Here is a 17952-nt window from a genome sequence, read left to right as displayed (position 1 = left end):
TTGCTGTCCAGTGAAAAACATGTATCTCCAAAACAGCAACTGTACAGGAGAGAGATAAAACCTTCTCAATGTACAAAGAGTTTACTTCATGTCATTGTGTTGGATTTCTATTGGCCCATTCATCTATACATTGTACATCTACAATTTACAGTGTAAATTGTAAAAACAGTGTAAGAGACAGTTTAAATTCAAATTATGTAGGAAAAAATGGCAAAAATCTATATATTTGCAGTATTCTAAATGTATTCTAAATGTCACAATCAAGGCCAATAAACACCTTAACAAACACCAATCTTTTGGATCTATTAGATCTAATGAATCTATAAAATTACATCCTTTTTCTGGAAATTCATGAACGACTGTTTATTTTACGTCTACTGTTTTGAGATTGACTTCTTTAATATAAGGGAATTCTTACATAAAGGCAAATCCATGAAAGCCACCCTTGCATAATTATACAACTGAAGCGAATACACATTTCTACAGCTGAATCATCAATCATGTGTGTATATATGAGTTAATATGTACTATAAACAGCACGGGAACAGTAGCTGAAAAAGTTCAACATCAGCAGTAAAACTGAATGAGGTAATCCTGTAAATAAACACAGATCTGCTGCAGATACTGAGTGATAACAGCAGTCATAAAGAATCGCTGAGCCACACGCCAGAGTGTGAAGCAGAAATGCTAAATATGATATGATGTGATGTGATATGTGATTTGATGGCAGGAATAGAGAAAGAGTAAAAGAAAGAAAGAAAGAGAGAAAGAGAGAGAGAGAGGCTGTGTTGTCTCTTTGTGCGTTCAGTGTGTCAGAACATTCCAGAAGAGTCAGTGTAAACCGGATTGAGTCAGGCTGCAGCTCGGCGGGGTTACTCTCGGTCATTCCCCTTTGTGCAATATTAACACCAAACACTCGGGAAACAGATCTTATTACATTAAAACATTTAAAAACAGCATTTTTCCAGGTTAAAAGCCCTTTTTCAGGGTTAAGAACACATCTTTCATACACTTTGATCAATCTTTAATACAATCAATAATTATTAAATTTATGTAATAAAAACCATTTGTGAGATTTACTACTCTACTAAGCCAAAACAAAGGGTGTGACGGTGTGTTTTTGCTATCATAACGACGGGAAAAGTACACCTCAAAACGCACAAAAGGTATCTACTAATTCTCTTAATTAATCATGGGTGTGTATTGTGTATTGTGTGTGTATCATGAAATAAACCAATCAGTGTGTCACTTGCTATTCCATTTAAGAGCTAAATGTGCTCTGATTTTGGAGGATTGCTATTTTAGTGGCGGGTGTATTCACATCTTATTTGCATAGCCAAGATAGCAATGAACATCTGGAGGTTGACTGTTGTCAGGGTTTTAATCAGTCAGTGGCGCACCTGTTTTCTGCTGCCAAGATAACAATAACAGCAAGAAATGTTTCTAAACGCATCTTATTTCCAGACCACAATGGCCGTCAGCGTAGATATATTCCTAAACTCTGTCGCTCTTTTAATGGCGCAGACAGAAGGTGTGAAAGCAGACTATTTGAAGGGTCTGAGATAGCAATGAGCATCACAACGCACCTTGCACCATGCAAGGTGTAAGATGAGGCCCATAGATTTCAAATGCTGACTAAAGACTCATCTTTTTAAAGAGTTCCTAAACTAACAAGTTTCTACTAGGTGTCTGAACAGAATCAAAGATTGATGTATATTTCTGATTCGACATAAATCTATAAATTAGCTCTGGATATTTTCAAAGTAAACAATAAAGCACTTTTGTAAGTCGCTCTGGATGTAAATGCAACTGTAATGGTGTGTATAGCAACAATACTTGGATTGAAAATACATTGAAAATGTATTTTTCTATTAGACAATCCATTATAAGTATACTCTATCATGCTTCTCTAGGCCTGATTGGGCTAAATTACACTTCAGCTGCAAAAGATTGGCTCAGAAATGCTGCAGTCTTCCTTTAAGAACCTCATAAAGACCTCAGTGAATAAAAACCCAGGCAGGAATCCCACTGAGACAAAGCGGAAATGCTTAACTGCTGCTGGGCCTCTGGGGCAGGTTGGCTAACTCCCTGGACGTTGAAGGAATCTAGGTGTTGTAAGCTTTGTGAGGGAAGGCTCATGAGCATTCATACCCACTCCGGGGCCATTAATTAAGATTAGTGTCAGCACCAGGTAGAAAACACTCCGACTCCCAGCATGCCTTAATACATATCACAGACTGAGTTAAGTACAACTGAAGGCCCAGAACCACAATATTTATCCTGAATGCCATGCTCATTTTTATTTAGCCAGATAAAATTCAATTAAGATCACAGATCTCTTTTAAATAGGAAACCTGGCCAAGACAAAGACACGGCAGCAACAAAGAATAACAAGGACATATTTAAACACATATATAATACATTAAAAAAAAAGACTGTTCAATTGTACAATCTTTTGATTATTAAGTTCATTTTAGAGATTGTTCCAGGCAGGGAAAGCTAAGACTGTGATTTCCATGCTTTAAATTCAACAGAGAAGATAAATAAACATGGATTTTACCAAGAATGGCTTTATATATAAAACAAATACCAGCGAATAAGAAGGTGCACACCCAGGGAAGAGCAGCTCTCTTTATAATAAAGCACTCAGTGATCAGTTAGAGGACCACACTTCCTAATAAACCATAGAACACCATAATAAACACTGTCCAGCATACAAAGACACTAAGCAAAACTCAATTCCAATTATTCTTCCATTTAAAGAAGTCTGAAGTTGGAGCTGAGGGCTTCAGTTAAACATTTCCAAAAAACAAAACAGCAACTAAAGACTTTGGAGTTTACCACAACTGGATTGACAATCATTTACCACCAGTGTTTTATGGTGAATTCCACCAAAATATGTCCATTTTTTGTCCCTGTTAAACATTTTTAGCACAGAACTGTATCTGTAGGACTGATTTTGGGAGACAATAATAGATAGAAGTGTACAATACAACTTTTAATACAGCTTTTATTACTGCTGATGTGTTAATGAGCCGCCATCTTGGATTCTGACCTCTGGCTTGATGAGGCTCCCAACTTTTTTTTTGTTACTCAGAATTAAGAAATTCCAACATTCAAGTTTAAGTCTATTGGTGTTATGGACGAACTTTTTTAAAAAGTTATCCCTAAGTCATTCCTAAAAGTAATTTTAGGTTAGACTGTTGTACGAATGTTACAACCCTCCAGCTGTAGCTGAGCTAATGAGCAGCTGCTCTTCAGTTGAATCTTTAAATGCTTTAGAAAATGAAGGAAACGTGCTAAAAAAGGCTAAAAACGATTAAGAAAAATGAATAAAACACTTAACTAGCAGTGTTCTAGCACTCATTAGCACAATGCTAATTGCTGAATTGCTATTCATTTCTATTCGTTTTTTAGCAGCGTTAGCATCATGTGGTGAGGTAGCTAATGGCTAAAGACAGGCAGCACCCTGCTGCACAGCGCCTGATCTGAAATTCTGCATTGAACTGAAGGGTCACCGAGTTTTATTGGACCGGTCTCAATTAAGGGAACTGAAAGAGGAAGCGGTGGCCTGAAAAGAAAAGCCCAAAGAAAAGGACAGCAGGAAATGAGCTACCCTGTGCCAGAACAGAAACGGGGCAAGGAGCAGCGGGTAAAGGGGAATCCAGGTTTCTGGATAGCTAATGGTGTGTGTGTGTGTGTGTGTGTGTGTGTGTGTGAATGTACGAATGTATGCCATGTGTTTAAATATATTTGATTATATGTGGGTGTTTGTGCGAAGCCCTGTCATAACTATTCAATTACACAATTATACATTTACACAATGTCTAAACCTGAAGGCTATAGAAACCCATTTCAATCACATGTTTTTCTTATTATTAATTATTATTATAATCATTTATTCATCTTTTTTTTGAGATACTAGACATAATTTTTTTCAAAAAACATCTTTAAATGACCACAAATGAGATAGGATCTCAAAATAACCACTTAGTATCTCAAAATCATGAGATAGTATCTCAAAATAATGAGGTAGTATTCCAAAATAACAACTTAGTATCTCAAAATAATGAGATAGCATTCCAAAATAACCACTTAGTATCTCAAAATAATGAGATAGTATTCTAAAATTGAGAAAGTATCCCAATATTACCATTCAGTATCTCAAAATAACCACTTAGTATCACAAAAAAACTATTTTAAATCTAAAAATAATGAATAATGAATAATGAATGAATCATTATTTGAAGCACTTTATATCGTTAAATAATGAGATAGCAATTTATTTAATACTGAGAAATAAATATGTGGTGGATTTGTTAAAGTGGTGGTAATGGGCTTTTACAGCAGAGGCACACCATGGGAAATTAGGTTTATTCTACATGAGCAATTGTAGCTATTACCAATAATTAATACTTTCTGTCATTTAACTATTTTTTTCTATTTCCTAGCTTCATTATTTTGGATATATTGTGGTCCTACTGAATTTTCCAAAATGAGTTAATCTAAGCTACAGAGAAATCCGCAGTGTGTTTATGGATCTGTGCATCGCCCCTGGCGCCACCATGTACTTTTAAAGTCCTTGAGGGTCTTTAAAGAGTGAAAACAAATGAAAGAATGTGAGAAATAGTGGTGTGTAAACAGTAAACTCACAGCGTGTGAATGTAAGGACTGGACACGGTGTGCCTGCTGGCTGTGTGTACATTTTCAGCACAGCATCGCTCAGTTTTCAGGAAAACCGTGGGGTCAGGATGGCTTTGCATTTGATTAACCTCATCTAGCTGATAGTAGGTAACTAAATAATACAGAAAAACTTAATGTATCTGATTGGGATGCACCAAATATTGCTCTAACAAAAAATATAAATCTAAAAATGGCAAAAAAAGCACTTTTAGCGTTCGGTGTTAAATCAATTACTTTACAATGTATTTTTTAAAAGTGTTTTCTTGGAACAGCAAGAGAAAAGATTTGCATGTTTTCTCAGCGTACAGAATCCTGCTGAACGCACACACAGCAGATCAGATCGTGATCTGAACAGCACATTTAACAGAGCGTTTGCACGCAGTCAGGAAGTGAGGCAGGAAACAGACAGACAGCTACGCAAATGCCCCCGGGGTCTTCACACGGTGCAGACTGATACAGCGCCAGGCTGCCTGCTCTCTGAGGGTGTGGGCCTCACATGTTTCCCTTTAATAACCCCGGTTATCTGCTGCTGCCCGAAACAGGGCACTGCCTGATAATGCCTTACAGCGAGTGAGAGGGGGAGGAAAAGGGTGGGCTATACGTAAAGATCATGACATAATATATAGCATTACATATATTTACTGAAGTGTCCTTGGGTAACTTCTAATATAGGCTGTTTACAGATACGATAAGAGATAAGAGATGCTCATTGCTATCTTATCCCTGATCCCTTTGTTTAAATAGCAACAGTGCTTCTGAATATATCTACGCTGATAAGCGTGAAGGTCTGGAAGTGAGGTGTGTTTCTGGAGTATTGCTGTCTTGGCAGCAGAAAACACAGGTGTGCCACTGACTGGTTAAAACCCTGACAACAATCAACCATCAGACGTCCATTCCTACCTAGGTAATGCAACCAGTTCTCCAACTCAACCCATCCAAAAGCATTAGACTTAAAGAATTAAATCATCAGGATTGAGTTGCATGTTACTTTACTAAGCTAAACTGGATTTAAATTAATTAGGTTTTTATGCTGTTAAAACAAAATTTTGTAGGTTTAAGATGATTTCCAAGCTGGATTGTTTGCATTAAGTTGGTGACAGGTTGGAGAGAACCATGGTTATCATGTTTGAGGATTACTCTTAATACTTTAGTTAGTTATGAAGCCTAGATTAGAAAGGAGTTAGCCGCAATGCTAACAGAAAGGCTCCGCAGAGTTGGAGCCGCAGTGCTAAGAGACACAGCATCTTTGTTAGAGGAGGTTTAGGTGCAATGCTAACTGTAATTCTGAGCTGGATTACTTGTTGATAGTTGATGATACTGTTCCTGAGTTATGAAGTTTATAATAGAGGGTTAGCTGCAATGCTAACAGCTGGAAACAGTGTGTGTATGTGTCAAGTTAAGTTTAAATGATTTGATACCTGATGCATCTAATATCAGGACTAATATCTGATCCTAATATCTGATTTGTACATCTCTAGTAATGTATTGTGATAAAAGTAACAAATTGATATATTGTCCACCCTTATCCGAAACCAAATTTAAAGAACTTTACATGGTAATAGCAGGTTACCACAAGATAAGCCTACAGTGATCTTCCCTAAAGAGCCACTCTCATAATCCACAGCATGTGATGATAGAAAAGCCTGGGCATACCTGCCGTGTTCCTCTGTAATTTCCTGAGGGCCCTGACGAGTCCTTTGTACCCTTCAAAGCTCTTGTCGTTTTGGCTGTACAGAAGGATTTTCTTGGCATCAACAAACAGCCGGGAGATGCTGTAAGAGATACGTTAATATTTAGTTACAGTTACATAAACTCAGATCCACTGCGCTGCCTCAATTTAGGTCATTTGCTTTCAGCAGAACAACAGCTCCACATGTTTATTTCGCTGCTTCCATCTCCATTCCTTTCTGTGATTTCTGACGAACAGGCGGGACTGAAATTATAAACTGCAGCTGATGTGGGAGGAAGACTGACTGCTCCATTTAAATAGACCTGCTTTTATACAGACCAGAGCTCAATCAAACACAGATACACAGATTATACAGGGCTTACATGGAGTCGTTGAAGTTGCCCACGACCCCAGGAGTCTCTCCAGGGGTGGGGTAGCGGAAGCAGGGGTTGTTGGCGTTGCAGATGATGCCCTGCACCCATGGCAGGGTGCCCGCTGAGGGCATGGCCTTGTTGGGAAAGTGGCCTAAAGAGAAATAATCAATTAGCAATGAATGAGAAACAATAGAGACGTAAAAAAAAATATTTAATTATTAAAGAAGCTATTTATAGAAACATGACATTTCTTTGTAAGATCAGAAATGAGAAATGTCCTTGATCACGACTGTTTAATAAACTATTCAACAAATCAATCACTTTCTGATCTCCCTCTGATTACGATTCTTTATTCAACTATTCAATTAATTGTATAATTTCTCTTTGATCTCACGATGATTAAACATGATTAAAATTCTTTAAGAAACAATTTGATACATCAGGAAATATTAGAGCTCACAATAATTAGATATAATTACTATTTTTTAAGAAACTTTACACTAAATTATGAAATTATGAAATTTGATTACAATTCAATAAAAAAAAATCAGTAAAAAGTGAAGTTTCAGATTTTACAATGATTAAATATAATTACAATTTGTTTTGTTTAAAAACTTTTAATTGATTTTTGAAATTTCAGATCTTACATTGATTTTATTAATTTCATCAATAATGAAATTTCTGAAAAAAAAAACAGCAATTTGATTTTATAACTGATTTTGTAACTCCCTGAACAAGTCAGTCAGGTTTAGGTGACGTTTCGAAGACGAGAAGACGTATTTTTCTTTATTTAACGGGTGAAATATTTAGACGAGGCTCGTTGTCTCTGTTTTCTGTTACAGTGAGTGAATGTATGAACCACGACTCGGTCAAGCATGTGCAGAAATAGCACACTGTGTACAAACTGTGTTTGGTGGATTATTTACCGCTCAGAGGCTTCGGTCTGTCTGAGAGGTGTTTATGTTATGTCTCAGAGATGGATGAAAGTATGACAAACAATAGAGAACAGCCTTCATGTTATCTACACTTACTGACAAAAAACAGATGCATAAAAGGTGTAAAAAATGCTTCCTGATCTTAGAATTTACTCTTGGGTAGTGTTCCTCTTGGTGAAAGACCATTGTCTGCTAGAATTGAAGCATTTTAACCAGTTAATAAGACGTATACAGGGTTGCATCACTGGACTGAGAGATGAAGAACTATTATTAAGATGAACCAATCATGAGTCATGATTAAGAGACTTCTATAGACAGTTAATCCAGGGTCTGTTCAAATATGGAGGCCTCAGGGTGAGAGCTTTAATCCTGTTTTGCCTCTCATGGCAGGAATGGGCTTCCCACTGGCACTTCATTGAGCTACGAGAGTAGAGCAGGATCTACAGGCCCAGCTGCAACAACACCTGTAGGTAAATGTGCTGGAGGATGCCATACAGAAACTGAATACCTCCATACCACCAACCATGTATTATTTTTAGTGGTATCAATCGATAAAATAAAATTATTAGATTAATCTCGACACTATTCTAGGATTAACTGCGATTAATCACATTTGTTCTTCTTAAGACGCTATGCTAAGTTTTTATAGTGGTTATTTAAATGTAAATAAAAGAATGAATGTAAGAAATGTAAAATGCAAATATATTTAAATTAGTGGCGTCAATTAAAATTCTAGTATATACTTTGAGGGGAGATAAAGCTGACATAGAGCGCTGGAATAAAGAATAAATGATAAATTGAATAGAGGATTTTTTTTACTTTATTATAAACATCTCAGCTTGGTTGTGAGGATTTCTGAATTTGAACTGAATTAGCTGAGTATTAAAGTGCGTTTTTACACTTGTAGTTTTTAGGTTTTTATGGTCCGGATCAGTTGATGAGTTTGTTTCATTGTAGCATTTTCTACCTCTGTTTGGTTTGTTTTCACACAGGCACAAACCTAAACGCACCAAAATGCGAACCTATAAACCCTTTGAGCACATCTGTGTTTCTCCTCTGATTGGTCAGAGCTGTCTGGTGCGGGAAACAGCAGAGAGTGTGGAGCAGCAGAGACAGCATTTGCTTATACCAGCATGTTTTTTGGCTAATATATCAGATTAAACTGCCTGTTATCAGGAGTTTAGCTCAAAAGCTAAAAAGAAGTATATTTGATGGGTTCTACACTAGATATCGGCAAATTCGACAGTTACATTGATAAATCTTGAGATAACATTTGAGACGAATGAAGAGCACAGCTGTTAAAACCGTACATTTAAATTGAACACAAGAAAAACAAAGAATACAACATCTCAAAATCCTGGAAGTACATTTCAGACCTGTTGCATCACACAGTTCTCAGAGCTGGTCTTATCCCATGACCTCCTTGAGGGCCGTGTACACTTTCCACACGAAAAGCAAATATTGACAGTTCGACTAGGTTTCATTCAAATACGAGCAGTTCAAGCAAACAGGAAGCGCATCAACATCGACCGTGTTTAAAAAGAGTCATGACTAATCAACAGTAATACCTGTACTATCACCTCCTGTCAGAGAATCTCTTTTCAATCTGTAGAAAAGAGCTCTCCTCAAAAACTAAAACTAAAACTGGGTTAGTAGTAAACTGACCTACATCAGTAGCAATCACTGGTGGTAATTACAGAACCAGTTCACGGCACGGGGAATCTGATCCGCTCGTTTTGTGAACCCTTACATCATGCAGAGTCTGGAAGGGTCGCTCTGCTCTGAAGATCTGAACGCCTGATTTATATCATTACAGGATTGTGAGATTAAAGTTCCCTTCTATTCCAAAACTCAAATCTCTGCTTTGAAAGAATGAAGCCGAGATGATTTACTCCTGTTTATAAACAGGATGTGAAAAGGGTATATAAAAGGATATAATTAAAAGATCATCAAACTAAAGTCAAAAATGACTTTTAGAAGAAAACCTTCATGAACCTCATATTTCATCACCTTAGTTTGAAACAATTAATCAAAATATATATTTGACCTTAGAATGATTCCATTCCATTCCTATTTTTAAAGCTCTGGTATTTCATTGGTTCAATTCGATGATTATTCTTTATGAATCTATTAAAAGTATCCTAACATTTCTGGCATTAAAACGATTCTATTTGATTATGATTCTTTATAAAAGCATTTAATGTATCCTTCAGGTTCTATTGTTCAAGTTCTAACAGTGGGTCAATTTAGTGAAATTTCTGACATTACTATGATTTGATTGGATCATTATTTAATTCATCTTAATGAATTGATTCAGTGAATTGCTACATTTCTAAACTCAGAATTATGCTTTTATTATGATTCCATATGAAATGATTAAGTCTAAAAGTGTTTAACTTTAGTTATTATTCTTTATGATAGTATTCAGTGTTTTTTTCTTTTATCACATTTATTTAATGCATTTAATTAATGATTCTTTATGAAACCATCTAATAATACACTCTATTGATTGATATTGATTTGATTTGATTATGATACTTTATGAAAGCTTTAATTAAACCTCAACATTTTCTGAACAAAAAACAATTTGATTTCCAAGTGATTCTTTTTAAAATTTATTTTACTTTAATAAACACTATATAACATTTCTGAATTGACAATCATTTTGCTTTGATTCTGTTTGAACTCATTTAATAAAATGCTATATTTCTGATTCAGTGCAGTATAAATCTTAAGAATGATTACTTTTCTGACATTGCATTGACTCTATTTGATTTAGGGTTTTGATATAAAGAGCTTGTGTTTGGGTCGGTTCTCGTGATGCTCAGCTCATGTAGTGTTAGTGGGAAGAGGAAGTGGAAGTGGACAGAATGTTCTGGAACAGGGTGGGTTTTTTAACGTTTCGGTTTCCCCTGCGTGTGACGGGTCGTGAAAGGTCACTTACATTCATGCTGCTCGTAGGGAGGATAGTAGAGTCGCACTGATATCAAAATGAAGAAGATAAAGAGAGGCCACACGATCTCAACCAGCAGCTGGACCTGTGAGGGAAACAGAGAGAACAGAGTTTTGTCAAGTTCTAAGTGGGCTTTCAGTACGGGTGGGCGATATGGCTCTAAAATAATATCACAATATTTCAGGGTATTTTGTTGTGATAACGATATACTTGCCGATATAGGAAAACTAAAATAATGAATTAATTTCAGGAATATAGTATAATAGTATAACAGAATAATCATAATGTGGCAAAATAAATAATATAGCATAAAATAATATAATGCTTCAAATAATATTGCAGAATATTAAGTGCATGCATATAAACTGCAAACTAAAACAATTATACAATAAATACACCTAAAGCTTCACAGTAAATAATAGACTACTTTTAAGACAGAACATCTCTATTATCACGATATGGATTTTTAATATCATGATATTTCTGTGTCACGATATATTGTATACGATATAATATTGCCCATCCCTAGTTTTCAGGTTAAATTATCTTGTCTTATCTTAGTTTTATTGATGTTTAGTTGATCTTCATATATTTATACTGAAACTAGTAGTGCATCTCTAAAAAAACATAACTGATCATCAGTAAATTTTACATTTCATTTGGAAATTAAAGGGAGCAGAGTCTGGAGGAAGAGTGGAGAGACACACAGTCCAAACTGCTTGAGGTCTAGTGTGAAGTTTCCACCAATCAGTGATGGTTTGGAGAGATATGTCATCTGCTCTGCTGACAACTTTCATGGAGATGCGGATTTCATTTTCCAGCAGGACTTGGCAAACTGCCCACACTGCCAAAAGTACCAATTGGTCTTATATTATATTCTAATATTCTTAACTATGTTAAGGCTAAGTTAGCTTACAGTAGCTAGCATTACTATACTAGCCCTGTACAGCTGATATCTGGACTGTGGGCCTGCCAACACTGCTGAAACATCTACTAGTGAAAAAAAAACAGTGTGGTCCAGCAACTAACTCAACCTTCTTCTTATTAGATTACATCATCTTCTGGAAATACAACTGATTGGTCAGGATGCGCACAGCACACAATTCCATTCAGTTGATGCTTTTTCCAGGTCGGCTCAAGGCGTCATCAAGTGCATGACCTCAGTTTCCGATGAAAAATTAAAGAAGTGAGATTTGCAGGCAGTAAAAGCAGATGTCCAAAACTGAACTGAGATCCGTTGATGGTTGATAGCGTGTTATTCCTTTTTTCGCTTTTCTGACGTGTTTTCTCTGTGTCTTCATGAGGGAGAGTCACCTGGAATAGTTTTTTTTTTTCTCAGCGTCTTGAAAGAAGGAGTTCCTGGAGGTGCTGAACAATAGTTAATGCTTTTCCTTCAGGCTGTGAAGCTCCAGCTTATCCCAATTAAATCACCTTAAATCACCATCTCATTAAGATATAAAGAAAAACACTGAATGAGGGGGTGTGTCCATACTTTTGACTGGTACTGTATGTGCAATATGCCAAATGCTGATCTCATACTGATCTTAAAAGAAGTAACATGTAGGCAGGACTCGGGTTTCACACTGACTATTACTGTCATGTTTCACTGTCATGTCTTGTGGTTCCAACCACAGTGTTTCAGTGCTGCTTTAAAACCATGTCAGCAAACCAAAGGCTGTCAGCCATTTTGTGTGAAGCACAATTCAGTGTAAGTGTTTCTTTTGTCTAGCTCGCTTCTCTACAGACGAAACACAAAGAAACAGTAAATAACTGCACAAAAAAACACACATGCCAAGCTCTGTACAGAGACAAAACAGTTTAAATAGGGCTGTGTGGGTCCTAAATGGGGGCAAGAGGTGTGCGGTTATAGCTGTAATGTGAAGTTTGTTGGGAGGCAGATGATCCTGAAACATCATCTGTTTGAGACAATTCTCCCTTTTATTATTAAGAGAGAGTTTTTTTTTCCAGCTGCCACACTACAACTGCTGTAGGGCCTTCAGAACTATAAGCAGATATAGCTCGCATAGTTCAAAATGTGAAATTCATACATTATATAGATGTATTACACACATACTGATCTATTTTATCTTTTATTACTTTTACTGTTGATGATTTTGACTTACAGCCAATGAAAACCCAGACATCAGTGTCTCAAAAACTAGAATATTATATTAGAACAACTTGTGCCAAGCCCTGCTGGAAAATGAAATCCGCATCTCCATAAAAGCTGTCAGCAGAGGGAAGCATGCCTCAAAATTGGACTGCTGTTAAAATATGAATCCAACTATATGTCATTTGAAGCTTTGCAGTCATTTTTAATATCCCTTGAAATGTCCCTTTTAAAGCCTTCTACCTTTCTACCAGTTATCTCAATCCTGTAATACTGCACACGCCCAATAGACTGGCACGATTTGCACATTTACAAAAAAATCCAAACTGGATTTTTGTATTGAAAACACTACTTTCAAACTGTTGATCTATGATAGTTTTGCAGCTAAAATATTATTTTAAATCCTCCTACCTTCTTACCAATTATCTTAATCATGTTTTATAGCACAATTAGGACATTTAACTAATATAAATACAAAAACACTGATATATAAAAACACTTTCTATACTAAAATCACAGATTCTTAACTGCTAACCTGTGAAAGTTCTGCAGCTAAACCATCATTTTAAAGCCTCCTACCTTCCTACCAATTATCTCAAACCTGTAACAATGGGAAAAGGCCATTATATTTGTATATTTCTATGTAGTCTATTTCCAGACTAGATTTCTTTATTGAAAACACTTGGTTTAAGCAGTTGAGTTGTGAAACATTTGCAGCTAAAACATCCTTTTAAAGCCTTCTACCTTTCTACCAATTTTCTCAAACCTGTATTATTGCACAGGACTAGTAGATTGATAGATGTTTGGTGGGTTGAGCAAGATCCAAACTGAATTTCTGAGTAGAAAACCTTGATTTCATAGTCTTCACCTATTAAATCTTGTTTAATCTCTATCTCACCTACTCTATTATATGTATAGAAGCAGTGACAGCATTTTCCACCAGTCAGAATGTATGATATGATCTAATTTAATTTGAGGGATAAAGAAGGAATTAGGAGCTTACGGTTTGCCTCCGCCTGTAGGTGAAGTTCTTCCACAACAGCAAACCCAACTGAGTGGAGACGGCCATCTTGCCACGGATCCTCTCAGTCCGTGTCTCCTCTCTGGACCTGAGAAAAAAACAGTGAAAACAGAAAGAAAAGCACAGTAAGGTTAGTGAGATGCCTACAACACTGTACTAACTGTACCAGCAATTAACCCAGTCACCCTGGAGAGGAGAGCTTCTGCTTTCTATTTGCTGGACCGGACTCACGCCACCCTTATCTCACACAGAGTTTAGATGATGTAGAGAGATGGGCCAGCATCCAAAAAACATCTCCGCCATGATGTTACACAAAACCAACAGAGACTTTAGAACCGGTAAACATCTGATGCCAGGGGACCACCCACACTCACGTTGCAGTTATACTTAATACAGCTCTGGAAAAAATTCAGTTTCTGAATCAGTTTCTCTAATTTTGCTATTTAAAGGGATATATTTGAGTGAAATTAACATTTTTGTTTAATTCTATAAACTACACACAATATGTCTCCCAACTTACAATTAAAAATAGTGCCATTTAGAGCATTTACTTGTAGAAAATGAGAAATGGCTGAAATAATAAAAAAGATGCAGAGCTTTCAGACCTCAAATAATGCAAAGAAAACCAAAAAATTCATATTTATAAAGTTTTAAGAGTTCAGAAATCAATATTTGGTGGAATAACCCTGGTTTTTAATCACAGTTTTAGACACGCATCTTGGCATCATGTTCTCCTCCACCAGTCTTACACACTGCTTTTGAATAATTTTACGTTTTTACTCCTGGTGCAAAAATTTAAGCGGTTCAGCTTGGTTTGATAGATTGTGATCATCTGTCCTGCATAAACTTTGTATCTGTTTTTTTATTGTGGATTTTTATATAATATAATAATTATAAATTCACCAAAAATAAAAAAAACTCCTATTCAGAGAGACTCACAGCTGAATAATATTGCTAATATTTGCTCTCAAGGCCTGTTTTTTGCACAGTAGGACAATCAACAACAAGTCTGCCCTGATATGGAGGGCAGCAGTGTCACCCACTACTACTAATAATACACTGACAGATGGTGCTTCCCTGCCACCCTGTTCATTTTTCAGCTTAGTCCTGTGCAGGACGGTGTGTCGGCGGTGTGTGGTCACTGGTGGTAGCAGCACTTGGATGGCCTTTTTAAACCCACTTTAAAACCCAGGCAGCCTTTAGAGAGATAATCCAGACCCCTGCTCCTTTACAAAACCATGATTAATGACTTTTCTTCTGTTCAAAAGCAGATATAAATCCACCTGCCACTCATACGGGCTTCTGGAGGGCCAGGGAGGACGGAGACGGAGGACGGATGATGGAATAAAGATGGATCTGTTTCTTTTCCTCTCATCTCTTTAGCTCCTACAGCTTTTCAGCTCTTTGAAGACCACCACACGTTATATGCTGCGTTATCACATCGGTACAGTGGTGCCTCTAGTGGTGATCTGGTGGAAGTGCAGTTTTTCTTCTTGTTTACCTCTTTTCTAGCTCATAGTGCTGTTGTGGTGCAGAATAGCAGAAGGGGGTTGTAGATTAACACTGTGAACACTGTGAACATGGTGTACATGGTGTACAGTGGCAGGATTGCCAGCTGGATCTATTTTTTCCACAGTATTTGTGATGATTATTGATGATGATTAGAAGAAAGATTCATCAATGTGATCACAGCACACATTTCCTATGCTAATCAATGTGGTTGATTAATGGCTGTTAGATTGATGGCATATTCACAATCACTTTAGAGTGTTAAAACTGTGATGAGTTCTGATTCGTTTTCATGTTTGTTTGTTTGTTTTTTGAGTAAATAAAAGAGCTACACTCTCATAAAAATGCTCAAAAAATCCTTAATTAAATGGCATACAAATAAGTCAAATTAATATATTGAAAACAAAGCATGTTAAATACAGCAGTGCTAAATTAATACTAAATTCATTATTATTCATCAAATATCTCCAGAAGTCAATAATCATTTATTATGATAATAATGATTAATGCACCCTATGAATCAATCACTCAATGATTTTGATGAAGATGCCAAAACAGGCTTGCTTTATTTCTTTTTTGTTTTTTAGCTGTTTACTGTGACCAAAAAAAAGGGGATTTAAGCCATTTTGAGTACAAATCCTTAATTAATAATAATGTAAATTATTTCAATTAACTAATTGATTGATTTTAAGCTTGTCAAATACATCACTAAGCCTACTGAACACATTAATGCTATAGTAAAATATTCAGAGCTTTAAATTATTTGTATTAATGTTCAGTTTATTGAAAGTACATGCATTTAAATGGGTATATTAGTTGTTATAATTAGCATAGTATAATTAAGTGTGATTAGTATACTAATATTGGTTATTATTAACTTATCACTGGAAATGGGAACTTTTACATGGCTCATACATGTAATACTTTGGTATTCTGTAAAAGAGTAAAAGAAGAATAAACAATGAGAGAGTGTTGAGTTTTATGCGAGTGAGAGACAAAGAAAGAGAGAGAGAGAGAGAGAGAGAGAGGTAACTGCAGGTCATTTCACTCAGGGCTCACTTATTGCAAAAAAGCCTGGACACAAACCCTTTAGACGTCAATATATTTTGATTTATACACTATTTCTCCATTTTTAAATGCATGTATGAATTATATTATTGTAGCACAATATTTATTAATTAATTTAATAATTATTAATAATTCAGAAGTAGAAAATAATAGGCTATTACAATTAATATTGTGTGTTCTGTTGAATAAAAAAACAGGAAGAAATGGATAAAAAGAAGGAGTTAAGTTTTTTTTTAAAGAGAGACACTTAGAAACAGAGAGAGAGAGAGAGCGAGAGAGAGAGAGAGAGAGAGAGGTAACTGTAGGTCATTTCACTCAGAGCTCGCTCAAAGCAAAAACGACAAAACAACTCAACCACATTAATAAGCCTATATGTCAACAAATATTGCATGAACAATAAATATAAAATAATGCGTTAATTCCACACAGAATATCACTATTAAACACTATACCCCCGATTTTACGATTTCACTGTATGGGGCAGATAACGGTAATGAGCAGATGTTGACTTTGAGTCATAAAAAATGTTGATCAAAAAATAAATGTTTAACTACAAAAATGTTAAAATGAGTGCAAAACACGAAACTGCATCACAATTCCAGTCATAGTTTGATTTTAGTTGGAGGGAAATGAACTGTATTTGTTTGTCACAACAAGCAGTAACGTTACTGACAAAGAAACCCCACAAAATAAACACGACACGAAGTCAACATTAATAACGCATGATAATAAAGGTGTTAAAAACAGGTATACTTGTGTTTTTATACATAAAAAGCATTTTTCAGCAGTGCATAGTTAGTTCGCTACAGATAAACAACTTCAGCATCCATCGCGTATTTCAGCGTTTTTGTCCAAAACAGCGCGAAAAACGTGCAAAAAACGCGTCACTTACCGTCGTGTTTGGAGCGTGAGGTGTTATTCTTGTGTTTTCATGAGCTGTAATTCCTCAGTGAAGGAGAATAAAGGAGAAAAAACTCCGTTTCTCTCTGTTTTCTCTGTTACCCTCTCTCTCAGTCTCTCTGTTGTGTTGTACTTTTTTTCGCTCCTCCGCTTCTTTTATAGCGCGAGACGAGCGGCCCCTTTAAGAGCAGCCAGCAGCACGAGGTAACTCTCGGTCAAACCCGAGCTCAGAGTGTGTGTACAAGCCTGTGTGTGTGTGTGTGTGTCTTCCACCAGCCGTGGAAGAGAAGCACGTGCAAACCCAAAACAGCTCTTAAAAGGGCAACGCCACCCAAACATTCTTTAATATTTTAAATACTTTTTATTTATTTCGCCATAATTTTATATATTTACAGCGTGAATAAAGTCATTCACAGGTGGATTTGGTGGGAAATTCACATTCTTTTTACATTTAGTTTACAAAGTTACAAAGGCCAGCATAGACACAACATCAAGCAATGGTGGACACCCAAAGCCAGGACAAAGTAGACCCACTGACCGAAATAACGTTGGACCAATGTGATTGGCCAAAGTCATGGCAACAACATTGGCGACGTAAACAATGAGCCAAAGTTGAACCAACATATACTTGCTATCTGGGGCAGCTTTTGTTGGTAGGTGGTTTTACATGGTATAAACCACCATTTGATGGTCATACTGGTCATGGTCATTATGGTGCCAAACCAGGTTG

At 36.3% G+C, this 17952-nt stretch overlaps 1 protein-coding gene across 2 annotated transcripts in view; it reads right to left on the bottom strand.

The window, feature by feature from the left end:
* abca1a (ATP-binding cassette, sub-family A (ABC1), member 1A) overlaps positions 1 to 17428 on the bottom strand; it is a 61667-nt gene extending 44239 nt beyond the window's left edge. For both annotated transcript variants that reach the window (XM_022667238.2, XM_022667239.2), the window contains exons 1-5: positions 17215 to 17428; positions 13728 to 13833; positions 10606 to 10699; positions 6736 to 6877; positions 6337 to 6455 (exon numbers count right to left, since the gene is read on the bottom strand). In XM_022667238.2, coding sequence (XP_022522959.2) covers positions 6337 to 6455; positions 6736 to 6877; positions 10606 to 10699; positions 13728 to 13793 — 421 coding nt within the window. In that variant the 5' untranslated portion in view covers positions 13794 to 13833; positions 17215 to 17428. The remainder of the gene's footprint in view (positions 1 to 6336; positions 6456 to 6735; positions 6878 to 10605; positions 10700 to 13727; positions 13834 to 17214) is intronic.
* Positions 17429 to 17952: the final 524 nt, after the last annotated feature.

This window comes from Astyanax mexicanus, chromosome 25 (assembly GCF_023375975.1).
Source record: "Astyanax mexicanus isolate ESR-SI-001 chromosome 25, AstMex3_surface, whole genome shotgun sequence".
In the NCBI taxonomy this organism is placed as follows: domain Eukaryota; kingdom Metazoa; phylum Chordata; class Actinopteri; order Characiformes; family Acestrorhamphidae; genus Astyanax; species Astyanax mexicanus.
This window is presented reverse-complemented; position numbering and strand designations above follow the sequence as displayed.